This window comes from Crinia signifera, chromosome 8, assembly GCF_055691185.1.
Source record: "Crinia signifera chromosome 8, ASM5569118v1, whole genome shotgun sequence".
NCBI lineage: Eukaryota > Metazoa > Chordata > Amphibia > Anura > Myobatrachidae > Crinia > Crinia signifera.
In genome coordinates, this window is record NC_139224.1 from 42,113,163 (window position 1) to 42,140,940 (window position 27,778).

Here is a 27,778-nt window from a genome sequence, read left to right on the forward strand (position 1 = left end):
GGGAGGCAATCCCCGATCTAAATAGGCATTCCTAAACCACAAAGGTTAATTAGGTCAGACCACACACGACCCGGTCAGCCCAGGACCCAGCCCGGGCTGACCAGCTCAAGCTTTGGCTGCGGGACGTTATGTAAAAAGTGTTCCCCAGGTGTGGCATGACACCACTGGCTGTTTGAGCCCGATGCTGGTTGCCAAGATATGGTGGACACCTACTCCATTTTGTTCCCCATATTTTGGAAAATAGGACCGGGCCAAGACCATTGTGCTGGTAATAGAAAGAGAGGGGGACCCCATTTGACCCCCCCCCCCCTGTATTTCTGCAACCAAGACCGGCTCAATGAGCCCGAGACTGGTTATGCTCATGGGGAGACCCGATGCCGTTTTCTTTCTTCTATTATTATTTTATTATTTTTCTATTTTATTTTTTACTGATCTGTGCAGGCTTCAGCCAAATATGCCTTGAAAATAATTATTATCCAGTCGTATTTTCTGCTGAATTACTGTCCGAATTCAGCAATACCAATGTTAGTTAATGAGCACACCACCATAGAACTCATGACCATATATACGACGGAGCTCTATCAATGGTGTATTCTTTCATGCACAAGAATCCGGCTGTGCTTGCCGTATATAAATATGGCAAATCAGCCGAATTCGGCTTATAGTAAATTAGCTACCAGCCGTATATTACATCAAATGGATACGAATACATGCATTCGTACCCATTCAATCTTAGCAGATTTACCCCTGATGCTATGTAGGCATCAGAGGCAAAACTCTGGGAGGCAATGGAGTCATCTGCCGCCAGGCTCCTGCTCTCAAGGGGGCACCTCTCCACCATTGCCTGTTTAATACCATTAATTGAAAGCCATCAAAATCGCTTCTGTGGCTGAGTTCTGAAATATATATGTGTTCTCTCTCTCTCTTTCTCTCTCTTTCATAACAGACTATATATTTTGAATAACATTGTGTGTGTGTGTGTGGGGGGGACGGGGGGGGGGACGACTATATTGCATACGACCTGTTTTGTGATATATCATACAGCTGCCAGACCTTCTCCTGTTGCTAGGCTGTATCTTTCCAGCCACCAAGGTGTCCATAACTTGTCTAGTCTTGTCTTAGGGTATCTATCTGCTGCATTCTCAATACACACAGGCCCGCGGGTCAATATGAGCCCACACCGTACTTGCCATATTTATGAAAACAGCAGGGGGAGATGCAAACACATCACCATGGCCCCACCTCCTGCTTTACAATGCTGGAAGGCTTCTGCAAGAAGTACCAGATGGCCAATCCGGCCCTGCATTTTTATTTTCCAGGTTGGATATGTTCCATGGAAATCTGCACATGCTGCCCCTAACCCTGGTAGAACGAGAAAAAAAGAGGTTATGCACATAGCAACCAATTCGTTGTCAGAATATGACGGGTTGCTATGGAGAATGTCACATTTTTCTTTGCACCGTTTTTCATAAATGGCTCCCTTTGTTTTAAAGTAGAAGTTTATTATTTTGACCCTTTATTTATATTGTGTCAACATGTTCCACAGCTGCTGATGTTCAAGCAATAATAGGAAAATACTGAAATTTGCAATCAGCAGACTCAACAGTAAATATTATTCCATTAAAGTAGCATACTTAGCCCGGAATATTATAATAATGTAATACCTCAAGAGCCTAGACACTGTGTAAAGAATATTGCAAAGTGAAGGAAAAACATGGATCTCAGTAATTGCAATTTTACAGTAAGCCTCTTCCTTCCTTCCTTTCATCCCTCTTTAAATTAGGATTCTCTGGCTCCTCACTTTACAGCAGAAGTTTTGAAGAAAAAAAAAACCCACAGATTTTCTGGTTTTGTCAAAGCCTAAAACATCTGGCAGAATCATAATAGGTTTGTTGGCTGTATCCACCACCATGGAAATGTGCAGAGGATCAGCTGTGCCCTCTGTGTCACATGGGCTCTTGGGAACCAGCTGCACTTAACAAGGGAATTATTCATCTGGCAGACAAACAGGGCAACATCAAGACACAAACCCATTACAGCAACCTACGTTCTTTCATGCACAGCTCGGAGCTAAGTACAGTATAACCGGATCAACAAGCTAGAGAGATCTCCAGGATATACCCAGTGTCTAATGTAACTTATGGTGCCCACACATGCTACGATTTGTGCTAGATGCATTTTATACTAGGTCGCATTGCATCCAGTTCAAAATGCGCCCCCCCCCGCCGCAAAAAAAAAATCGCCCCCCACTCCCCCTCCCCTCGGCGCCCCGCCCATACCCATACCTGCCCACCCGCTGCTGTCTGCGGTAGGTACCTGCCTGCCGTGCCGTCATGGTCCCGTAGCGCTGGCTCCTGCTGCTAATAATGAAAAGTGACTCTTAGAAAATGGCTGCCCCCATACTGCAGACAGAAAACGGTCTGCAGTAATGGGGCAGCCATTTTCTATGTGTCCTTTTCCATTATAGAAGCAGGAGCCAGCGCTAACAGAAACGGGACTGTGACGGCAGTCACGGCACGGCAGGCAGGTACCGCAGACAGCAGCGGGTAACTATAGCCCCGCAGACCCCCAGTGCCCAAACTTTCTCTGCGCCTCCCCGCCACCGCAGGGGCTGCGGAGCTATAGTTACGCCACTGAGAAAAGTACTGCCTGCACATACTTTTTTGCCTATGGATATAAATTAAGCGGGAGCACGCATCGGGAGTGGGAGCACGCATCGGGAGCACGCATCGGGAGCGGGAGCACGCATCGGGAGCGGGAGCAAGCATCGCAAGCCAAAGGAAACACTCTGCGATTTTAACTACAAGTGATGCGTTTTGAACGAAAAAGTTCAGAGAACTGCACCTTGTGGGGACAACATTAATAGGAGAGAATCACACAATACAAGTACAAATAAAGTCCGAAATTATGCTTAGATTAAAATTCTATGTACGAGATATACTGTATAGTTTTATGGAGGAAATTCAAATCGCCGCGATAATGTATTAAGGCCAATTTATCCACCGGGGGCTATTCAATTAGCCCCGATGGCGGTACTTTTCAAGGAAATTCCTGATAAGTGACCTGTTTTTGCGGCCTTATCGTGAAAACACATAGGTCCGGGAACTTATCCTGGATTCTATGGGGTAAATTTACTAAGCTGGGAGTTCTATTGAAGATGGGATCTTGTCCATAGCAACCAATCAGATTCTATTATCTTCTAGAACAGGGCTGGGCAACACCGGCCCTCCAGATGTTAGTGAACTACACATCCCAGCATGCCATGAATCAGTTTCAGCATGGCCACATAGTAAAACTAATGCAAAGCATCCTGGGATGTGTAGTTCACTAACATCTGGAGGGCCGGTGTTGTCCAGCCCTGTTCTAGAAGGTGCTAAATAAAAAAGTCGAATCTGATTGGTTGCTATGGGCATCATCCCATCTTCAATAGAACTCCCAACTTAGTAAAGTTTCACATATAAATGGGTAAAATTTGGTAGAAATGAACAGGCTTCAATTAAATAGCCCGATAACAAAATTGCCGAAAGTGTAATAATTACAAATATATAACTAAACATTTTTTCAACAATAATACCTTAAATTGAATCCTGCGCACACCGTATGTTTGGCTGCCTGAAAAGGATGTGTGGAAACTTATGAAGTAGGTGCGGCATCCCAGCGCCCCACCTCAGACCTCCTTACCCCTCCTCACACGCGCATATTTCATCACTGGAGGTGTTAAGTGTATACTAGCAATGCAGTCTGTCACTTCCAGTCGTTTTCTTATAAGATGCTCAGCACAGCTAAGTCACATGACACCAGGTGCACCAATCAGGGCTATTTGGCATGACTGAAAAAAGGACACATCTATAGGTAATATGACACAAAAATAGAAACATAGTACAAGCAAGGCAAAAAATGCAACACAAAAACCATACTAAGTTACACTTTACGTTCAAGAACCTGAAGCCGAGTATAACACATGCGTAAAAGATGTCACTGGTGAATTAAGCTGCGGTGGATGTGAACTTGGGTCCAGCCCACAGAATGAATGATTCAGTTGAGTGGAGTTGATAGGTGCTCTTTAAGTATATGCACTGTATATTTATCTCATTAGTGAATGTAAAGAATTAACAGTTGACGCTTTGTACTTACAAGTTGTTTTATGAGTCCTTTTTTTTCCCTTTTTTCCACTGAGCTAAGCATGTGTTTTCTAGTCATCCTAAACCTCAATGGATGCAATAAAGGGTGTTGATATCTGCATGTAGGTGGTGCAGATTATGCCCCCAGCATTTTCACACATTTATTGTGTTCCGTTTGTGGAATTTGGCAGTCTGAGCATTCCTCGCTCAGGTGGGATTACAAAATGGCATCTATACAAAAGACAACATAAACTTTTATGGTGTCAGCTGAGGTGTAAACAACAATTTGGGTGACAGTGAGCATTTATCAGCACCACACCATCATTAAGTGGCTCAGACAATTTGCCAGGTAAACAGGCCCTCACGCTGTTCCCTGTCTCTTCTCAGAGACATGCGTTTACTGCGGGCCACCATTTTGCTCCCGTTAAACAGTCACAGTTATAATGCTGGGAGCTTCTGTTCTAGAGAACAAAGCATGGGTTTAATATCCTTGTAATGTTTATGGTGTTTGCAAGTAAGTGTGAAAAATGCGAGTTGGGGCTTGGTGAGCAGTACGCTGGGTACTGGATGCCTGTGCAGAGTTCCAAACTCTCTGAAGAAGATATTAGATCTCTAACAACTTCCCACGGAAGTCTCTGTTGTATTAACATCATGCTGTTTTGTTTGCATTTAACCAGGAATAGGACTCTTCAATCGCAGCAGGAATTATGGGTGAGATTTAATAGGATGAGAGATTCAAAAGTGAGAGATTTGGTGAGAAATCTCCAGTTTTTTTAAAGCGACAATCATTTACACTGCAAAATCAAACTGGTTTTGCAGTGTAAATGATTGCCGCTTAAAAAAACCCTGGAGATTTCTCACCAAATCTCTCACTTTCTGAATCTCTCATCCTATTAAATCTCACCCCAAGTAGGGGTATCTGCAGAAATATTGCTTTAATATTCGTGGCCACCGAGCAGACGAATGGGAAAAGATTAAGGTTAGTGATTGTACACAAAAGAAACAAAAAAGGGGAGTCCCGATGAAAATCATGAATGTGTTATACCAATACCCCTTTTCCACTAGCAAACATATATTAAAAAATATTAATAGTGTTTATGAAGGCTGTCACTAAATGGAGATGGGTTCTAGAACAAGGGGAGGGGGACAATTTGAAGCCAGAGGGATATAGATAAAAAAGGGTGAAAATCCTGACACCCCAACTACCCCCACAACAGCTGTGGTGGGGAGTCATATGTCAGAGGAATTCTCGCATGGGACAAATAAATTGCAAGACGTGAGATGAAAAACAAACACTATGTACATAGCAGACCAGAGGAACTTGTAGTAGGACGGATACATTTTGTGTATAGATGCGTGTGCTTTACCTCTGGTATAAATGTGTCATATGCTTGAACTATTGCTACTATTATAGTAACTTACATTTATCCACTGCATGATCCACAGAATAAATTAATTCAAATATGACATCAAAAATCATATAGAAATGTTAGTTTTGATTGAGATGCCGATGTGTGGCCTGCAAGGTCGGTATTGTATGGATATATAGACTGTGCAGGTAAGGCAGTTTTGAATATATCGGTTTTAATGTATTTGGCCATATGCCAAATAGTACCGTCAAAATCGCAAGTGAAGAATGTATGGTTCTGGGCGCTGGGGAGTTCAAAGGAAATCACATAGTCAAAATCGCACCGTGTGTACAGTAAAACTGTTCTAAGTAAATGTACTCCTTTGACTCTCATTACTTCACAGATATCCATACTCTAGAACTGAACATTACCACTGCAGGATCTGCCTGTCTCATACGTCAGTAGTTCTCCTACCATCTACTCCAGGTTGTAAGAAGTTAGTAATACAATAACACAGCTACATTTCTAATACCAGTTTTATACCAACCCTGCAAACCTGGGTTTTTGCACGAGAGCGCGTAAAATCCCAGGTTTGCAGGTGGTGTAAATGGTCTGGTGACTCGGGATTTCAACCCGGCAAGCGCTCAAAGTTGAACACAAGATCACTGTGCAGTGTAAACGGGTAACCCTGGTCAATATGACCAGGGACCCGTTCACTGCAATGGAAATCACTGTGGGTGATGCTCTTATCTCCCAGCAGCGGCTCATGCCCTGCCTCCAGTGAGGTCACCCGTCCGGCATTATGGACGCCGGTCTAAAAGGGGTCACACAGGTTGGAGCCGACTCCAAAATCCAGTGTGCGTCCCAGCCTTGCTGGTGTAAAAGTGGTAAAAGTGATATCCCAACGTACTGTAGAACATTATATAATACATCTATAGATGTTAAGAGAGCTGGAAGATGAGAACAGTGTCAAATGCTACACTGATAACCACTTACACGGGGAGTCAGCAGTAGAGGCGAGCACTGGAACCTAATCGTTAAGTAATGAAAAGAAACACATTCAAACCCCAGTTACATTAATGGGTGGGAGGACTGGGTAAATATTTTAATAGGGTGGAGGAAAGTCTTTTCAGTTCCATTCAGCCGGCTACTGATCCAGATTATCTATTTTGAAGATTGTATGTGACAGGCTACTCATATGTTACACATAGATAGGGTATGCTATGTAAGAATTACTGGGGAGCCTTGTGTGCCCCAGACACTGGGAGAATAAGCAGACAGCACATACAAATATTAAGACCGTTTTCCGTGGGAAAATAAAAGTGGTAATTATCCGAAAAATCCTTCTATTAAATCTTTATTCATCCTTCTGTAAACGTCTTTAAATGATTCAGATCCTTGATATTCCGAGAGATCCCTAAACACTAACAATTAATGGCGACTAGTAAATTCAGTTGGATCAGATGTCAGGCCGGAATGAAGCAGAACCCCTGAGCTCTGGCTGCAAATGCAAACGTTATATAAGCATTGGAAATCATCTCCGACGTTCATGCATACAGACACCCCGTCCTGGCAATAACTTACTGACCACAACCTATGAACATTCCCACTATAACGCAGCTGATGTGTCCTAGTTAAAGGGCCAGTATGCAGAAACTGTTCTCTCTATATCAATAATGTTCAACATTCGCTGAATTATAATGGGGCCTACACCTAGGAAGATGCTGAGCGGCATTCTAAGTGATGCTAGATCGCTCAGCGCGATTGATCAGCACACAGCGATGTGTCATCGCTGTGTGCTTGGCTATCTATCTCTGGTGAGAACACTGGCCCTGACCCCAGCAATTAACTAGATTTATCCAGCATACTGGACATTAATTGCCCAGTGAAAGAGCGGTGAGGGGCCACACATCACTATCGCTATGGCTCCTACACACATGGAGCGATGTAGGGGTAGTTTCTAAGCGATCTAGTGAGATTGCATACAAATTCCCCATAAATCTCTAAGTGTGTAGGCCCCATAACACTTTTTCCTTGGTCTGGTGTCGATTGATAGGTCTACAGTTTCTAGTTAGACAGTCAACAAGTCTACACCAAAAGGTCGATATGCAATAGGTAGACACAGACTAAAGGTCAATCACGAGCAGGGCCCTCTCTCCTTGTGTTTTTCTCATCTATCTATCTATCTATCTATCTATCTATCTATCTATCTATAGCGGATTGGTCCGTTCGGCACTCTGGACGAAGGAGCAACTACCTTGGTGCCTTCCCAGGGTTGTAATAGATGCAGCTGTTCCCTTAGGCTCTTGAATTTGAGCTTCAGGAAAGAAAGAGGCGGCACTCCAAGGGTTTAGTAAAGTAGCGAAAAAACGGTACTCTTTACCTAGAACGGCGCCCATCGCGACCATCGCGACCATTGTATGCACTAAAAAATGGGTGCGATGCGATGCCCGCGATTTCCCATAGGGATCAATGTTAAAAGTTAGATTGGACGCGATTTTAGTGTTCAATGCCTCAATGCCCGCGATTTTTCCATAGGAAACCATGTTAAATGGGCCACAGAGCCCAAATAGTCACCCTAAAGTCTGAAATGGCCCCCACAGTCGAGAATAGAATAGTGTGGCGAGCGCAGCGAGCCACCGAGCCCGAAGCGTGGCGAGCGCAGCGAGCCCCGCGAGGGGACGCGGATACCTTCACAGTTATACGCGTCCCCTCGCGGGCTTCCCAGGTGTCCATGGCGACGCGGACACCTGTGAAGCCCGCGAAGGGACGCGTTTACCTGTGAAGGTATCCGCGTCCCCTCGCGGGGCTCGCTGCGCTCGCCACGCTTCGGGCTCGGTGGCTCGCTGCGCTCGCCACACTATTCTATTCTCAACTCCACGCCGATATGGATAGTGGGGGTATGAAAAGGTCGGAGGACGCGTACCGCCGCCCCTCGCGGGCTCGCTGCGCTCGCCACGCTTCGGGTTCACGTTGATCGTGGGGTGGCGTTAAAAATTGTGGGGGCCATTTAAGACTTCAGGGGGACTATTAGGGCTCTGTGGCCCATTTAACATTGTTTCCTATGTAAAAATCGCGGGCATTGAGGCATTTAACACTAAAATCGCGTCCAATCTGACTTTTAACATTGATCCCTATGGGAAAATCGCGGGCATCGCGACGCACCCGTTTTTTTATGTGCATACAATGACCGCGATGCCCGCGATTTTTTACCCCCGACGCCCGCGATGCCAATCGCGGGCGCCGTTCTAGGTGAAGAGTACCGAAAAAACTTTTATAAGTTCATGGTGAAAGATATGGACATCAACAGTCCATATCTTTCACCATGAACTTATAAAAGTTTTTTCGCTACTTTACTAAACCCTTGGAGTGCCGCCTCTTTCTTTCCTGAAGCTCAAATTCAAGAGACTAAGGGAACAGCTGCATCTATATATCTATATATATATATATATATATATATATATATATATATAGATAGATAGATAGATAGATAGATAGATATATCTGTCACCCTAATAATTGCTTCAGTGTCCTGTCCCCTGATGCAACTGTCTTTATTTACCATGCACTTGTACTAAATTGGCTTGTACTGTATTTTGTTATTCAATGGTTTTGCTCATTTATCTATTGTTAGGAGCTGCGGAACATATAAATAAAAGATAATAATAATAATAATAATAATATGTAATAGGGCAAGATATTCAAAAGGTTGATATGATCATAAGGTCAACACAAATGAAAGGTCAACGTGGAAAAGGATGACCTGAGCATTTCACTTTTTTGGTGTTTTTGGATCCCCAATCAGTGTAGTGCGTACCCTTGCATGGCTCGCTTAGCTTGCCATACTTTACTGTCCCCAATTGAAGTCTATGTGGAAGGTAAAGTATGAAAAAGTCCAATAAATAGAATAAATTGTTAAAAACTCATGCCATGTTGACCATAGTTATGTCTATATTTTACCTTTTGTCAATGTTGACCTATTGCATGTAAACCTTTGTCAATGTTGACCTATTGCCTGTTTACCTTTTGGTGTCGAGCTATTGATTATATAGTGAGACATGGTAGACCTTTCAACCACTTCCCGGTTGGTCACTACTTTGTAAAGCTCTCACGAGCAGGGCCCTCTTCCCTCATGTGCTTCTTCCTCTCTTACTTAAACCATCTTTGATGGCACCAAATCCTGTGGTTTCCTGCCACGCTGATACTTATTCCAGTGACCTCTACAGATGCAGCGATGGTTATGTACCCTGTACTTGTCCTCTATTGTATTCAACTATGTCACTGTTTTGCCTATTCGTTTATGTACTCTTTAACTGGGCGCTGCAGATACCTTGTGACACCAATAAATAAATATAATAAAAACAAAAATCATCTATATATCTGTCTAGTGTCCGTTTGTGTGTCTCTGAAACACTGCCATCTGTTTGCAGAAGGTTAAACTTCATCTCTTTCTCCCACATGCACATACAGAGGCAATCAGAAGGTAGCAGACTAGCTTTCGAAGAATTTGCTTCAAGCGGGCTTACTAGTACAGAATATGTAGAATATGGTACTTTAGGACAGAGAGAAAAAAGGGCATATTTTCAGTTAACACTGCCTAATAGAGGCTATACATCAGCACTGCAAATTTAATCAAAACATCGATGATCGTAGATTTATGAGGGGATTAAGGATATTCAGCGTGTTAAAAATGCAGACTCTCTTTTCAAGGTAATTTTTTTGGTTGGAATGGAACCAGAGAATCAGGTATTTCCTGACATTGAAATTCCCTGATTCGTCAATCCAGGCAAAATGGATACTTACATCTTAAATTTGTAATCATGGCCCAACATACTCATAGCCCTTCAATTTAACACCTCTTGTCTCCTTTATATATATTTAAAAAAAAAACAGCTGGTTGGTAATGACAAACACTGGTATGCTATTATGCCTAATAAAAAAATAAAGAATTCGAAATGTTTTATCAATGTCTTTTTTTTTAAAATCAGGATATCCAATCTGGATCACCCAATAAAAAGTTCACCAAAAAACGTAAGTAAAAAGCAAGTTCACCAAAAAACACACAGGTTAAGAGAAATCTAAGTGTATTTGGGCACCGCAGCCCTGTTTTCGATGGAAAGTAGCAAAAATAAAGTAAAGGTTAAAAGAATATAATGAACAAACAGTAAATGCCGATATCCTATTGCCACTAGCAAGGCAATAATGCCTTGGGTGCCGGATGACTTGCCGACAGTCACGATCCCGACCAATAAGGTCTTTTCTCCCTCGTGAGGTTCCATGACCTCCATAGAGGCCGAATAGAACCTGTGGCGAACGAAGCGGGCCTGCAAGGGGCTTTTTTTGCACTCTTCCCTCCTGTCGGAATACCGGCGGCCAGGATTCCGATGTCGGTATACTGTACTGACCATCAGGATCCCGTCGGCAACTCATACATGACCACAACATGACCTGAGATGCTATGACTGCAGAGATACGGCGCAGCATGGTACACATATATGATCAGTAGCATCTCTGTAACAGCTTTCACTCCTAGAAAAGAGGGTTACGCTGGCACTAAAGTTACAATAGGCTGGCCAAGAATGATGGTAGTTTTAATTTGACTTTATTGATGACGGTCTTTAGATGTCTAAGTGTATTTTTATAGCATATAACAATTACCATGACTTCCTTTCACTATGTGTATGTCAGTGATAAATCTTTTATGACACTATCTACAGACACAGCAGTACCAGTCAGGAAGGCTGATAATATTAGATATTATAGGGCAGAGACGCGCTGACAACAGAGAAAGAACAGGCCCAGTCATCCAGGGGAGAGGAGCCAACAAGACAAAAACAAAGTGACAGATAGTTCAAAACAGAACCATTGCTTTATGAGCACCCCGGTCCCACACCTCAGCGCGCTCAGACTTTACCAGATGTTATTATATTAAACGGAAAGAGCAAAAAACTTCCCTCGGCTGACTGTCATAATAGTATTCAATAATAATGAAAGATAAACTTTGCAGCAGTGAATATAAATAGTATACAGCACTTACCTTCCCAGCATATTTACACACAGATAGCTGAACAAGTCTCCCGTTAGGGCAAGACCATTTGTATACAGTACCATTTGTAACAATGAACAATGCACCACGATATGTACAGAACTTTGGGGAAAGACTATTTTTACTTAACTGTTTTATTGGAAGCATTCTGTGGGAAAACAAATTCTTACACATAATCATTTCCATGGCACCTTCAGCAGAGCTTTCTAATTCTGTACCAGCCTGGGACCTACTGTAAATGAAGTGAGTCTGCTGTGGAACTCATGGTTACTATTACTGCTAACAGTTACAGTAAACTATACATACATCTGCATTACCATCTCTAGTGGTGAAAATACTTGTGAAGATGGGGATGGGGAGAGTGAGCAGGAGGCTGAGTCTGAAGCAATCCCACAGCTGAGGCTTCTGATTGGCTCAAAGCGCTCCTTAAAGTGCGTACACAGAGTCAGCCGCTGCATGTTCAGTGAGGGGGGGGAGGAGTCAAGTGATGTCACTGAATTATATTATTTACAATTCCGTATAGTTAGTATTCCCAGGAGCTCTGACACCGTTAACAATATCACTCATGGAGCGCATCGTATAATGGGAACGCATTCGATTTGGACTATATAGTACAGATCTGCACTATATAGTCTTGCCTGTGCAGTCTATTTTTCTACTACGGGGCTGTATATCGGGACTGAATTGGCATCTAAGGTGGGTGCAAACCGTTTGATGTCCATTCAATTTCAATCGGATTGAGCTTATATAGGCAAAATCAAATAGAAAAATAGACCAAATTGAACCGTGTATCCAGGGCATTACCTGGCTCTGTGATGGCCATGGGGAGATCGGCCCTCCCTCCCAACTGCTGGGCCCATCGTTGTTTTTCAGCAAGATAGGTATAAGGCAGGACACAGCAGACAACTCCTCATTCTGAATTGAAAAAGCCGCCCTGAGTGCGGCGAAACATGTTTTTGAGGACTCTGATATATCCCCACTACTGATTGAGGACTGGAGAGACGTATCAATACTCAGCAAATTGTTAAAACGTCTCATTCCCACCTTGGCAACATCGGCAGAGTGGCCACACAGCCCGGCCATTATCCCGGATACCGGAGAGGACGCAGCAGCTGTGATCAGCTTAATCTACCACCTGCTTCCCTTCCGCAATACAGCAATCCGGCGTGCAGTAAGCGGGCGGCGCGAGGTGTCATCGGACCCCGCACAACATACAGGAGGCGCCCTGCTGGACACTGTCATAAAGCCACGGACCAAAATCAACTGCGGGAAGCAGTAAGTACCGCATCTGTGACTGTTATTCTTTCCCCAGACCTGGGACGCTATACAGAAAAACAGCTGAGCACTTCAGTTACCTCACTGGGGGTTTCAAAAGTGGAATACAAATCATCCCAATGTGATGCTATACCATCTGATTGCACACTGATGGGACATTTTCCCTATACCAGGGTTTAACAGCAAGTTACTTTGTTTGCTACAAAATCAATTAATTTGTTGCACTTTTGGGATTATATATCCCTGATTTTTAGATTTAATCTACATGCATGCAATTAATTGTTTTTATTGTGATTTATTGTGATTTATTAAATTGTTATTAAATGTACTCTTGAGTGTACATAAGGCGCCTAGTGGTATTTTTTCCTTGTTCTGTTCTGGATACTCTTCAGTGTTAATCAAAGTACTCCAATTCTACCACCTGATTCAGAAGTATGCTAGGTGCTAACTAATTCCTTGCCTGCCCACATTGGAGAAGAGGACTAGACAGCCAGCCCGCCAGCCAGGTCCAAGGATATGGCAGGTGCCAGGACCAGTGCATGGCCATCAGCAGCAGCCAGAGTGCATCTGCACAAAACACTGGCATATATGGACTGCATCAACTGCCGCCCACAAGCAAAGAATTGGCCTGCACGAAAAGCAGGGAGTGGCTTCCTACAGGAATTCAGCTGTTTTCCTATTAAAGCCCATCTGGCAGTCCCAAAGGGAGGAATCACCTCCAAATGGGACTGCCTTTAGTGTCTGACTTCTAGTAGCAAGTCACTACCAGTCACAGTGTAGCCATGGACTGCATCTGGCTTCACTGAGCTGAGATGGCGGATTTTCCTGGGAGAGCTGCAGTCCTGCAGCTCATAGGCAAAATCTCCCACTGCTCGGGATACAAACCCAGGAACTCATACACTGCAGTCAGACACCTTAGACATGGAACCATATACTCCTGAATAGAAAACCTGGTCATTCTAATTATATGAAGTTTTATCTTTTTGTCAGTATGAAACCATTGAAACTAAGCAACCCTATGACTGCAGTGTGCAGCCACACACTATATAAATTACATCTATCTTCATGGGAGGGCAGGGGCGGATGAGGGGTAAGGGTGCCCCACAGATGGAATTAACCAACGTAATGGATTATCAACAATATTAAAGTTGACCAGTCACTGCAAACAGCGGATGCAAACAGCCTATAAATTAACTATACACAACACTACTGATTTGGAGCCTCATGCCTCGGTGTTACAAGATCACTAGATCCAAGTGAATTGATAGACTCGCACAATGTCTGCCTGCACTGTCTCCAGGTGATATGTCCAATTTTAAATAAACACAACTTAGATTTATAATACTTTTTCCAAGAACCCAAACAGTTGCAGTGCAGAGATAATGGATATTGTGGCCTGCATGAATTTAGTGTTAAGCTGTAAAACTAAATGATGTTCTTACTTCATCTCCAGGATCTCCTCGAGCTGTTTTCGGCGGTCTATCATCAAGTTGTTCAGGTGTGCTTCCTTGTCAGCAAGTGATTGTTGTGTTGAAGAGAGACGAGCTTTGGTGGAATCTAGTTCCTGTCTTGTCTTTTCAAGAGCGTTCATAAGATCATCCATCTAAAAGAGACATTAATAAGATTTAAAACATTTTTTTTTTGGTAGAGATTAAGAAAAAACGGTCTCATTGAAATATACATAAATACGTTCGGCTGATACTTCAACTGCATGGTTATTCTCAGTCACCTGTTGTGGCGTGACATGCATTGTTTGTATTATGTCTTCAAAAATTCAGTAAAAACTGCTTATTAAAAAATAATAAAAACTATGTTTGGCTGTATAGAGTTGTTTAAAATAAATAACTGTTACAACAGAAGTAAATCTGTGTACATACGGTGCGATATCGCTGACAATATGGTCGCTGAGCGACCATACTGCCGGTGATTTGTTTGTGCTGTGGTGACAAATCGCTGGGTGCGCGCTACCGTGTTCAGCCCCCTAATGGTCACTGGTGGCGGGAGCATGCTCCTGCCACCAGCTATTTCCCTGTGCGGCTCCCCCGGCAGAGTCTCCCTTTCAACAGCCACCATTTCTGGTCTCTGATAAAAACGGGACACTGAGCCATATATTGCACCGTGTGTACACAGCTTAACCCGTTCTTTAGGAAACAGTTGAAAATTGTGTTGTTTTTCTTTTTATTTAATATATAAAAATAAAGTGTTCTGCAAATTTTTATTCTTTCTGATGCCTTCAGGTGAAAACAAAAGCATGCCTTTATGATAACCCTTTGAGTGCCAACATCTCTGTGAGAGATGTGAGAAATATCCGCTAAGAATGCCAGCGTCGCTCACATTTGTTATATAAATTCAAATAAAAAAATGTTGTGTAAAAATAGCTGATATATTTCCTATATAAGGTAACATTACAGGTCATTATGATGAATAAAAATGTTTGCTTGCCAATTGTTACACTTATTTTTACAAATATACTTGGCATTCAAAGGGTTAAAGATGTTATTGCATAACTCCTTCCAAAACTAACAATTATATTGCAAGATAAAATAAAAAAATAGTACTTCTGATGGATGTGTTACGTGGACCCACAGGGGTCCACAATTACATTAATGGTCTCAAGCTGCACTCTTTTCACCTGTTACTGTCATGAAATGTGTGTGTGTATGTGCGCTGCATGCAGAGCTGCCATCAGAAATTGCGCGGCCAGGAACTCACAAAATAGGCAGGGCCCTCCTTCCCTTTCTCGAACACCTGGAATGGTGCATGGTGAGACCTGTGTCTGCAGCTCTGGCCGCACTATTCAAACTCCACATTGCTTCAAGAGAAATGTGATCTTTGCTTATGACAAATTACAGTATACTTTATAAACTCCAGTTTTGGACCCTCTTTCTGTCTGGGCCTAGGACTGGAGTCGTCTCCCCCCCCCCCCCCCCTCAGCATCATGGAGTCATGATCCCCATGCTGAGATGGTCGAGACCCACTTTGCGGCCAAGACCAACAGTTTGAGAAACGTTGGTCTAGGGGACAAAATAGGTAGAGGCAAGGTTAGCGGAGGATGAGAACTAGGGGGTGTTTGTACCTGATCGTGAGAGCTTAGCGTTTAGATTACAAAGTAAGTGGAGACAAAGATAGTACAGGATGAGAACCAGAAGGTGGAGGGCCCTGCTTATAAGAGTCGAAGTTTACTGCTTACTGCTTGAAAGTCTAGGAGTTAAACTACATGCTAGCTTTGGGTGGAGTAATTACTATAAACATACTTGGATCAATTCAGGTAGAAGCCAATTAAGATCATTTAACTAAATTATTAAATGCTGGCTATTAAAGCAAACTTGTTTCAAGTGAGATTATAAAGACAGTAGCCTGTACTTTCATATCACTTTTTTCCCCAGTATTAGATGACTGAATACATTAAATGTACCTAATAATGGTAGTACACTCATTTCAGCAAAAGACATGCTACAATTATCACAGAGACAGGCTGGAGCTCATTAATAAACCTTCTGTGCCCAAAGATTTACCCTGATTCATGCTCTACACTTTTATAAAGGATATGTTTTATTCAAATAATAAAAAATACGTGCAGGAATGGAGAGCTAGTAAAACAGAAGGATTACTGGTATTTGAAAATTATTATATTATCAATAAATTTTAACATAAATCACTCGGCAGGTTATAAGAAGAATGCCGATATTTACAGTTTACTTTTTTCTTCAGACTGATATTAAGGATTTATGAATCTGAACTTCCATAGCAACCACAGACACATGGCGCATAATGTAGTGAGCACAGAGGCTATGAAACCTGCAGTGTCACATCCTCATTCCCCCTCTGTCATCACATGACATACTGGGAGTCTGTACAGACTGACTGTGTCTGGCACCTATTTTTGTTTGCCCTCCAGAGATTATTTTAAAGAAGATAATGATCTGTAGGAGGACAGCTAAGAGAAATGCATACTTAAAAAGTGTACTTAACTTGCTATATATACACACATTACAAGCCGTCCTTTTATATAGAGACAACATGCATTTAAATGTATTGTCAATTTAAATGGTGTTATAAAGAAAGAACGTATAACAAAATATACTTCTCTTCGTAAGAAATACATTGGTACTCCCATGTTGTGATGGGTTTAAAAAAAAAAAAAAACATTTATCATAAATCTAAAACAATTGTCTGTTTAGGAGGTGTAAAAAAAATGTGAGAAAAAGTTGGTTTGGAGAAATGTCTTTAGAAATGCTTTGTCGGAAAACCCACATCCCTGTAAAATGCTTAATGTAAGTGTTAAGTAAACACACTTAAGAAAATGAGGTTTTTCGATCATTACGTTTTCGTTCGGAATTGTGGGATGATTCTCCGACTGCTTTAGAGACACAGATAACAGCCCTTGAAACTCTGGATCTTACTAAAGGATTTTTCTCATTTCAGAACTTTACAGACACGTCTAAAATATTTTATTGGAGAAGCTAACACGGCGTTGGGTTTATAAGCCAGCTGCAACATGCCGGAGATCTTAGCTATGGCTCTTTACGAGGTACGATCAGAACACATTATCTCATCCTCAAAAATTTCTCAGGAGCAAAAACCTACAGTATTTGTACATATGGGACAGAAAATAGTTTTTTTTAGTGGCGGAGTAAATCCAACTTTACAAGGACCAATATTCAAACAGAATATTAACCTTTGGTTGATGAAGCAACCTTGCTATATTATTCTATTGGGATACAATACGCTAACAAAACCCAGATAATCACAAAATATTCTTTTATGACTACGTCCACAGATGAGCTTCGTACAATGCATTCTTTCTTAACAATGAACAGAATAGTTGGATTTTCATATGGGACCCATATGAGACAAAAAATTGTGGTTACCAAAGACACCGGCTATGTTGGTATGGACATTTGAGTGCATACTGTACTTTCCTTATCAAAATGGGGTGATTATCATCATTACGACCGCCCCTGCCCATTACATCGGAGGAAATCCATAAGAGATTCCTGTAATATAAAAAAGTTCTTTGACATCCCAGAAGAGAAGGTAAGGATGATTAAGGGTGAGGAAACTTATCCACTTCTTTCATCATTTCACACCTTTTTGCCTCAGGAATCTTACGTCTTAAAGAACAAAGGTAATTTCTATATTATAGAATGTTTTGGGTATAATAGGCAAGAGACTTTTTGTAAAGATTTTTTAAACAGAAATACTGGAATATAATCAGACTGTAAATAATAGGATATTTAACCTAAAGCTGGCCAAAAACTAGTGCGATTTGACCACTTTTCACCTGATTCCAACCGTTCCGGCAAGAAATCAGGTGGAAAGTGGCCAAATTGTATGTAAATGACCTCCGATCCACCCGGAGATCAGATGTGCTGCACGTCCGACCTCCGACTCGGACAGCCTCCCAGCAGCAGGGAATAGGGACGCATGCGATATATCGTATGTGATTAAGGCTGAGTAGCTAGATATAAAAGATGAACATGAACACTGTTGCAAAAAGTTATGACAACAATGGGCCTGATTCAGCTTTGTTAGCAAAGCAAAATAAAATCATGCAAATGGGTAAAACCATGCTGCACTACAGGTGGTGCAGATGTAACATGTGCAGAGAGAGTTAAATTTGGGTGGGGTGTGTTCAAATGGAAATCTCAATTGCAGTGTAAAAATGAAGCGGTCTAACATCTGTGGGCTACGTGCAAAAGTAACCAGTATTTACCCTGCAGAGAAACAATGTAACAGTACTTGCTCCCCTTACATGGTTTGTTCCCGGCACAAAATGACTTTCTTTTTTGGTGAATCTGGCCCAATATGAGGAGCATTACTACAGCTACATTCTCAACAACTTTAAATATTGGTTGTTTTAGAAACTACACAACACTTTTATTGGTAAGCTGCTCAATCAGAGGTCTGTCATTCAGGTGCCAACAGGGAGGGGTAAATCTGGTTAGGAAAAAAAACAGTTTGTATCCCTATTGCACACTGAATGAGAAATATACATATAATAATCAGATAATACAGAGATCTTGGTTGCATATATCTGCAGATATAGGGTTAAGCCCCCAGGCCGTACGTCAAGGCGTCTCTGTCACTGGGGGTCCCTAACACTGGGTAAGGGTCTGGGGTGTGGGCCCCCAACATGCCGACACAGGCTGACTACTCCAGGGCAGCACACAACTAGTCATACAGTATGAGGGTATTCAATCACCCGCCGCTATTCCCGACGGGGGAAATAGTGACGGGGCCCTATTCAATGCTGTCTTTCCTGACTGCACTGAATAGGGATCTTGGCAGAACGGATCCGTTCTGCTGAGAATCGCCGTGGATTGTCGAGCTCCCAACTGTAGCTCGCTGATCCATGCCCCCTTTTTGCCGCTCGGAAGGCAGGACATTGAATCCCACCTGACGATTCTTAGTCAAGCCGCCCTAGATCAGGACAGGGTCACGGCTGTCAGGCCAGCCCGACAGTCGTGACCCAGGATTGAATATACAATATCTTCTCGGAAGATCTGTCCTGGTCCACACATACCGCAATGGCAGTTGGAAAGGCTCAGCAACGCCTTTTTTTTCTGCGAAGATTACGGGCAGCCGGCCTATCTAGGCCTATGCTTATGAACTTTTACTGCTGCGTAATCGAGAGTCTGTTGACTTATGCCATTGCGGTATGGTATGGGAATTCAAAGTGCTCTGATCATAGATCCCTAGATAGGATAGTTAGGGCTGCTGAAAAGGTCATTGGCCAACCTTTGCCTAGGATGGCAGACATTTTTTTAAGAAGGGGGAAAGCGAAGGCCAAAAGAAATCATTTTAGACCCTAGTCATCCCTGCTATTCTCTTTTCTCCCTGTTGCCCTCTGGAAAGCGTTACAGGTGCGTGAGTTGCCGCACTAGCAGGTTGCGGAACAGTTTTTTACCATCTGTTATTTTGTGTTTGAATTGTGATATATGAATGTTGAATATGAGTATTTCCTTCTTCTCTTCCTTGTGAATTTCACTGTACATTTTTTAATGTTGCAGTGACAATAAATTATTATTCTATTCTGTTCTATAATATCCCCCATAGCCTTCTACTGGGATCAGGGCAGGACTGGGACCAGAAATCGGCCCTGGCATTTTGAGCACAACGGCCCACTGGAAGTAGGCGGGACCCTTAGTGGCAAAAAGGGGGCATGTCCACATGGAAAGGAGGTGTGGCATCACAAAAAGGAGGTATTACACATTATGGAACACACCATAATGCCCATGCGGGATGCAGAGTGTGCAGACCCGGGACCCACTGCTAGCATTGCCAGGCAAAGCTAATTTTCCTCACCTACGCACAAGGCACATCAGACCTGGCATTTGCCAGAAGTGCCAGATGGCCAGTCCGGCCCTAACTGGGATTGGTAGAGATGCAGGTATAGGCTACAGACATAAATATCAGGTTATTCAAAGTATTATTTTTTTTGTAGGTTGACCGCATTGTAGGCAATGACTGCTTAGAGCAGGGCTGGGCAACACCGCCCCTCCAGATGTTAATGAACTACACATCCCAGGATGCTTTGCATTAGTTTTCCTATGTGGCCATGCTGAAACTGATGCAAGGCATCCTGGGATGTGTAGGTCATTAACATCTGGAGGGCCGGTGTTGCCCAGCCCTGGCTTAGAGTATAGCGATACAGGTGTATAAATAAAATCAGTGCTACAATAGATGTCTGTGCTGGAAATAAAAAAAATATTTTTTTTGTTGCCATGATAAAAATATGCTAAAAAAAAATACATTTTGTTACTTAATGTCGCCATCTGCGTAAAGATCATCTGGAAACGGGTGATGTAAGAAAACAGGTTTTAGTACATAAGTGCGTGTGTGCGTGTTGGCGCTTGTGTGCACAGTATAAACAAGGACATTTCCAGAAAATCTGCTGCTTGTCCAGCTTTCTGGGAGGTAACTCGTAACCCATCCAATTCTTTGTTATCACTAATCACAGGCAGAAACTGAAGCCGACATGTACTGTAGGTCGGAGGAATTAATTCTGTGATGTGCGCTGGTTTCAGATATATAAAAAATGATAGCCCATGACTAATTCTTCCCCTTGTACTATAACTGGACACAGACCTGCCTGTCAGATAAAAGCAAGTATAACGTATTCTCTCTTTCATTGATTCTGATCTACAGCCCTTATATCTGTGTAGATCACAGGGAAGATGCCCTGATCATTCTTGCCTTATACTGACACCTTTTGGAACTAGATGAAATTGAACATCTACGAAATACAACTGGCAGCCGGTATTCTATCCCCATAATCTCGGCTGCCTGGAATGTGTCTGCTGGAGTTCTCCTATCCCTGAAAGAATATGGGGGACATTTATCACAGCTTCTAAATTGTGTAGAGGTTGCCAATGGCAACCAATCAGCTTCTACCTATTGACCTATATACAATGCGCTTGAGAAATGTATCTAGAAGCGGATTAGTTGCTACTGACAACATCGACACTTGTCCACTCTTTAGAATGTTTCATACTTTGATTTGTCATTCTATTTATTACAATGTATAGATTTGTTCTGAACTTTATTCTGGTTCTGAGATGCAGGGGTATTTAGGTGCAATAAGGCAAATGTATTGAGCCTTAACAAGAGATAAAGTGGAGAGTGATAAAGGACCAGCCAAAATCTCTGGCTTCTCTGAGCCTGCAAAGTGTAAAAATCATTAGATGGTGAGTCTGTTGCCATGGGTTACGCTCGGCTCGCAGCCATATACATCCATTCGGACAGTGAGCTCATTCATTTGCAAGGCGGGATACCACTCTAGCGGTGCGGAACATTCACTGAACACTGGGCCTTATTCAGATCTGAGCTCAGTACAAATGTGGGACGGAGGACTCTGGGGTAGATTTATTATTCGGCGATCAGGGGAATCTGCGCTATCCCCGTGCGTTATAGCAGGGGATAGCGCTTCCCCTGATCTATCACACCCGCCGAGCGTTTACTCTAACGCCGGCGGTGTGGGGCAGGAGGCATAGCGCAGGGGCGATATTTTGCACTGCGCCCCTGCCTCCTGCCAGATTTATGAACGGTCAGCATCGCTGACCGTTCCGCCGCCTGCAGCTGTCGACTTCGCCAGCTGCAGGCGGCGATGCCCTATACCTACAGCAGGGACAGCGCTGTCCCTGCTGCTGGAGCTGAGCTGCGCTGGGATCTCGCGAGACTAGCGAGATCCCGCGCATGCGCAGTGAGCCGGCTGGGGGGAAAGGAGACGGCACATCAGTATTAACTGATGCGCTGTCTCCAGGAGGGACATCGCCGGAGGGGGGAGTTAGCGGTCCCCCACTCCGGCGGCAAGATCTTAATAGATCTTGTCGGTGTCCCCTCCTGCTTCGCCTCGCTAATGAGGCGAAGCAGAAACTGTTATAGTGCCGCGATAGGCGCCGCTATAATAAATCTACCCCTCTGTGAGCTGCTTATGCCGGAAAAGGACTCAGTGTTAACACTACTGTGGAAAGTGTGTTATACTCTTGCTGGAACTGATTGATCACCAGTTCCCAACGGATCCGGTAATTATTAGCTCAGCTTATTAGCTCATGTCCTACCTGGATACATAAATGAAAAACGTCCATGACTGCACACAGCACTTTATACCTTGTTGAGATTTTTATGAAATTTTTAGTAAATTAGGTACTCTTTACCTAGAAGGGCGCCCATCTCGGCCATCTCGGGCATTGAATGCACTAAAAAATCGGGTGCGATGCGACCGACGAGATGCCCGAGATTTCCCATAGGGAACAATGTTAAATGTCTCAATTGACCCAATTTTCCTGTTCAATGCCTCAATTGACCCGATTTTTCCATAGGAAACAATGTTAAATGGGCCACAGAGGCCAAATAGGCACCCTGAAGTGTGAAATGGCCACCCCAATTGTTAACGCCACCCCACGATCAACGTCAACCCGAAGCGTGGCGGCGGTACGCGTCCTACGACCTTTTCATACCCCCACTATCCACGTCGGCGTGGAGTTGAGAATAGAATAGTGTGGCGAGCCTGAAGCGTGGCGAGCGCAGCGAGCCCCGCGAGGGGACGCGGATACCTTCACAGGTATCCGCGTCCCCTCGCGGGCTTCACAGCTGTCCGCGTCCCCTCGCCACGCTTCGGGCTCGGTGGCTCGCTGCGCTCGCCACACTATTCTATTCTCAACTCCACGCCGACGTGGATAGTGGGGGTATGAAAAGGTCGTAGGACGCGTACCGCCGCCCCTCGCGGGCTCGCTTCGCTCGCCACGCTTCGGGTTCACGTTGATCGTGGAGTGGCGTTAATAATTGTGGGGGCCATTTCACACTTCAGGGTGCCTATTTGGCCTCTGTGGGCCATTTAACATTGTTTCCTATGGAATAATCGGGTCAATTGAGGCATTGAACAGGAAAATTGGGTCAATTGAGACATTTAACATTGTTCCCTATGGGAAATCACGGGCATCGCGTCGGTCGCATCGCACCCGATTTTTTAGTGCATTCAATGCCCGAGATGGCCGAGATTTTTTACTAACGATGCCCACGATCAAAATCGTGGGCGCCGTTCTAAGTAAAGAGTACCGTAAATTATTTTTATTGTATTGTATTGCATTTTTACCATTAAAGTGGGAGGGAGATTGTGAAACGTGCTTCACCATTGGCATTTTTTTCTGTTTCCTCTCCTTTTATATCTCACACTTACGGGGGAGACACCTGTACTACCCCAGGAAGGAGCGCCTGAGAGGTCATGTTTTAATATTTTGGTTTTATGGCTCAGTACAAATGTGTTTGAAAAATTAGCAAAACCATGTGCACTGCAGGTGGGGCAGATGTAACATGTATAGAGAGAGTTATATTTGGGTGGGGGGGGGGGGGGTTGAAACTGAAATCTGAATTGCAGTGTAGAAATAATGCAGCCAGTATTTACCCTGCACTGAAACAAAATAACTCACACAAATCTAACTCTCTCTATGCATATGTTACATCTGCCCCACCTGCAGTGCACATGGTTTTGCCCATTTTCCAAAACAAACTTGTACTGAGCTCAGATCTGAATAAGGCCCATAGTCAGCCGTCGATCTGGTCTGAATTAGCCCCTATATCGGGAAATTTGTGATGGCATTGCGTTGTTTGCAGTGTTGTCTAGCAAAAGTTTGCCTGTATATGTATTTGCATATACTGTAGTTCTCCTATATGGACCAATGTCATGTACAATTTAGTAAAATGGGCAATGTACCTGCAATTTAGGCTCTTTTCCTGTTATTTCAGCAATCACAGGAAAATAGCCCAAATTGCAGGTTACTCACAGCAGGTGTGGGGCAATGTGCGGTCCCGTGTGCATTGCACTGGATGGAGGATTGCATCTTGCATCTAAAGGCAGGGCCGGTGCTAGGGTGTTCAGCGCCCTCCTGCAAACCATACATTTTGCGCCCTTTCACATTGCCATTGCAACAAGCTGCAGTCCGATTGTGGGAGCGTTATGCAGCATGCGATCCTGTGGAGGATCTCGGGTGCCTGTACATGTATGCATACACCATCTCAGTGCTGTGTCCGCAAAATGTTGCAGGCACGAAGTGCTCATACACACTGCGAGAATCGCATACGTTATGGGCTAGATCGCATCGCATGGCATGCACGCAATGTGTGTGCGATACGATCCGAAAGCAGTACAAAAAGTATGTGCAGCACTCGTGACTGAGGGGAAAAGGAGGGGAGAGGAGGAGGAGATGGAAGAAGAGGGGAGGAGAAAGAGGGGCCGGAGTGTTGAGGACTGGCAATGGCACTGGCACAGCACACTGAGAAGAGTGAACGAAGGGGAGGCGGTGCTGCTGCCTGTTCGTCATTTGATTGACAGCTGACAGGCGCAGGGAGCAATGGTTAGGGGGCGGATCCGGACATGACATGTCATCCAAGCATTCACAGACAGCGCTACATGCCTCAACGCAAGTGTCCATGAGAAAGAGTCGCAGGAGGAGGACAGTGTGTGCGCGGTGCAGGGAGCAGCTCTTTATACAGCTGTCAGACAGGTGCTGCGGGCGGCGTGCAGGAGGCAGTGACAGTTAGGGCTGAGGCAGCTTTAGCAGAGCAGGGAGGGAGACAGCGCCTTTTCAGCATGGCGCCTCCCTGCTTTGCAGGAGCTGCTGAGTGGGTAGCGCCGGCCCTGTCTAGAGGTTTGCTTCCGACTCCGGCAGGCTCGGCTGGGACCGCATGCAATATATCTCATGCAATCCTCCCACCTGGGAAGGCTATGGGCGGCTCAAGGGAGCATTGTGTTTAACTTCTTCGAGTGGAAAAGCTGCTGCAATGTATGGGGGCCTTTAACATCCTTATGTTCAGTTATGTTATAAGGGACAAGATTTGTCTACATATTCCTTGAATGGAAAAACTTGCCTATCACATTGACCATAAATAATTAAATTGGTCCTGGACAAGCAACACAAGGCACCCTTGAAAGTACCCCAAGGCACCCCAGGGTGTCATGGCACACAGTTTGGGAGCCACTGAATTAAACTACTCAGCTATGGATTATTTTGTTATTGGTTTGTGTTTTTTAGAGATATTAATTAAAATGCAAATGTTAATAATGTGTAAATTATGAAGTTATCTAGTGTACACCCAGCTTCATAGTTCTATTTGCTACAATAGTAGGTCAGGCTGCACCTCTTCTATACTATGCTATTGTCCTCCCCGACACATTTCTTTATTTTTATTTGTATTTTACTTCAGCCATGTTCCCTGTTTGTTTTGCTCATTGTAGATTTCTGGCTGGAAATGTTAAACTTTTTTAAACACACACAAAAAAAAAGTTAAACTTTTATTGTTTGATTTTTTTCTTACATACTTTCCTCCAAATCTTTATTCGTATAAATGAACTTTTCCCAGCACCTAAATACAGCAGGATCAGCAGGGATTCAAATGAATGACAGTTTGATAAGAAATATCCTGGGTATTCCTAATTCCAGCCTGTATTTGGCTTGCTGAACACGTTACAGCTGGGAAGGAGGAGGAGGAATGAGGGGCAGGTTGTTAAGTATGACATAGCTCTGCATGACAAAGACCTGGCATCTCTCCAGCCATAAGATGTGAAATTGTTTTATTGATGCGACCTCCAGCCTTGGAGACCTGCATGAACACCGCCAGGGATACTCACTCCCAGGGAAGTCATTCCTTACAGCATGGTGATTATCACATAGGGCCACAATAAATCAATCAAAACTCTGTATTGTGTAAGGGATCAGTAAGACTGACCAGACATGGAATTCTGTGATAGGCATAACAATGCTGGAAAATATGTTCTATTCATTGTAGAGAGCTTAAAAAAACCCACTGCATTAAAAAATAAGAGACAAATACAGTATTAAATAATAAACTACAACCTTAACCATCATTCATTCATTCATAAAGTAATTATATATATAGTCGGAAGCAAGATCGGCACTCAATCCCACATTATATCATTATATGGTGGTTAACTACATATATATATATATATATATATATATATATATATATTGTATCTGAGATTTCCACATCCTGTTGGAATGTTGTCCTCACATCTAGAACACATCTTCCACCAGAATCTCTGCTTTCAAGTTCCGCTCCTTCCTGTCAAAGCACAGAGATTTGATCTGACAGAGCTGTCACAGTTTTCTGTGCCGTTTCCCCACTTTCCACATATCCTCAGGTGTCCAATTTCCACAACTTCCTAAAGCTCTAGCACAAAACCTTGCCTAGAAATCTCTGTTTTGCATCTTTCCCACAAAGCTTATTAACAATAAAACAAAGTTGTGACTGATTCACACTGTACATTTTTATACAGCTAATCTATATCAATACGGAGAAACGGTTGCATCTATTTAATCGATGGACACTGGTTGATCGTGGATGTCTCAGGACAGCGTGGAACCATCATATAACATGTTGACCATGTTCTTGGGAGAGTGTGTTTGAGTTGCGTGCATTTTGCATACACTGCTATTTGCTGAATGATATTAATCAGTTGTTGGCTATTATTACACAAGTGAAGAAAGTATCGTGAAAAATGGAAGCTTGTTTAAATCCTATAAGTGGCAATTATTCTCTGTATGACCTGGAAAATGCCAGCAGTCTTTGTGCTTAACCTCCTCTCATCTGGTGCCTTTAATCTTTATTTCCACTGTCCTCTATTTGGCCTTTTCTAAAAGCTTGAAGGGGGTGACAGCTCTTTTGTGGTTGGGAGTGTTCTGCGAGTATACAGTTCAACAGTATGCAGCAACTTCATCCTATAAAACAGGGTTCCGGCCTCAAGGTACCCCAACATCCATTGAAGTATCTATAATGGTGCAAGGAGTATGGTGCACACTGGCCTATGGGTGCAGGATGGTAACCGTACACCCATATATTAATACAAACACTGTATTGCATACTCGTCTACTTTTTTGGCTCCTCTCTCCTGGACAGGGCAGCCAGTTCCGGGAAGCGGGAGACAGGACTGGCAATGTGACGGAGTGGGGGCAGAGCTTATAAGGTGAATATTGTATTGCGGGCATGGCCACTGCATTTGTGTGCACCATTTCTGGGAGGCAAACCCAATTTTCAGGACCCTCCCGGCCAATCTGGGAGGGCAATACGGATCGAGTAGTGGTTAGCATTACTGCCTCACAGCACTGAGGTCATGGGTTCTATTCCCACCATGGCCCTAACTGTGCGAAGTTTGTATATTCTCCTCGTACTTGTGTGGGTTTCCTCCGGGTACTCCGGTTTTCTACCACAATCCAAAAATATACTGGTAGGCTAATTGGCTCCCAACAAACTTAACCCTAGAATGTCAGTGTGTGCATGTACATGTGGTAGGGAATATAGATCGTAAGCTCCACTGGGACAGGAAATGATGTGAATGCTCAAATATTCTCTGTAAAGCGCTGCGGAATATGTGTGCGCTATATAAGAAACTGTTAATAATAATAATAAAAATAGTCAAGTATGCTGTATTGGCTGGTCAAAGGGAAAACCGCGGGGTTTCCATTTTC

General features: G+C 43.5%; 1 protein-coding gene across 12 annotated transcripts in view; it reads right to left on the minus strand.

Moving 5' to 3' along the window:
- Positions 1–27,778, minus strand: part of ERC2 (ELKS/RAB6-interacting/CAST family member 2) — an 875,436-nt gene that overhangs the window by 437,875 nt on the left and 409,783 nt on the right. For all 12 annotated transcript variants that reach the window (XM_083156222.1, XM_083156227.1, XM_083156223.1 and 9 more), the window contains one exon: positions 14,234–14,394. In XM_083156222.1, the coding sequence (XP_083012348.1) occupies positions 14,234–14,394 (161 nt within the window). The remainder of the gene's footprint in view (positions 1–14,233; positions 14,395–27,778) is intronic.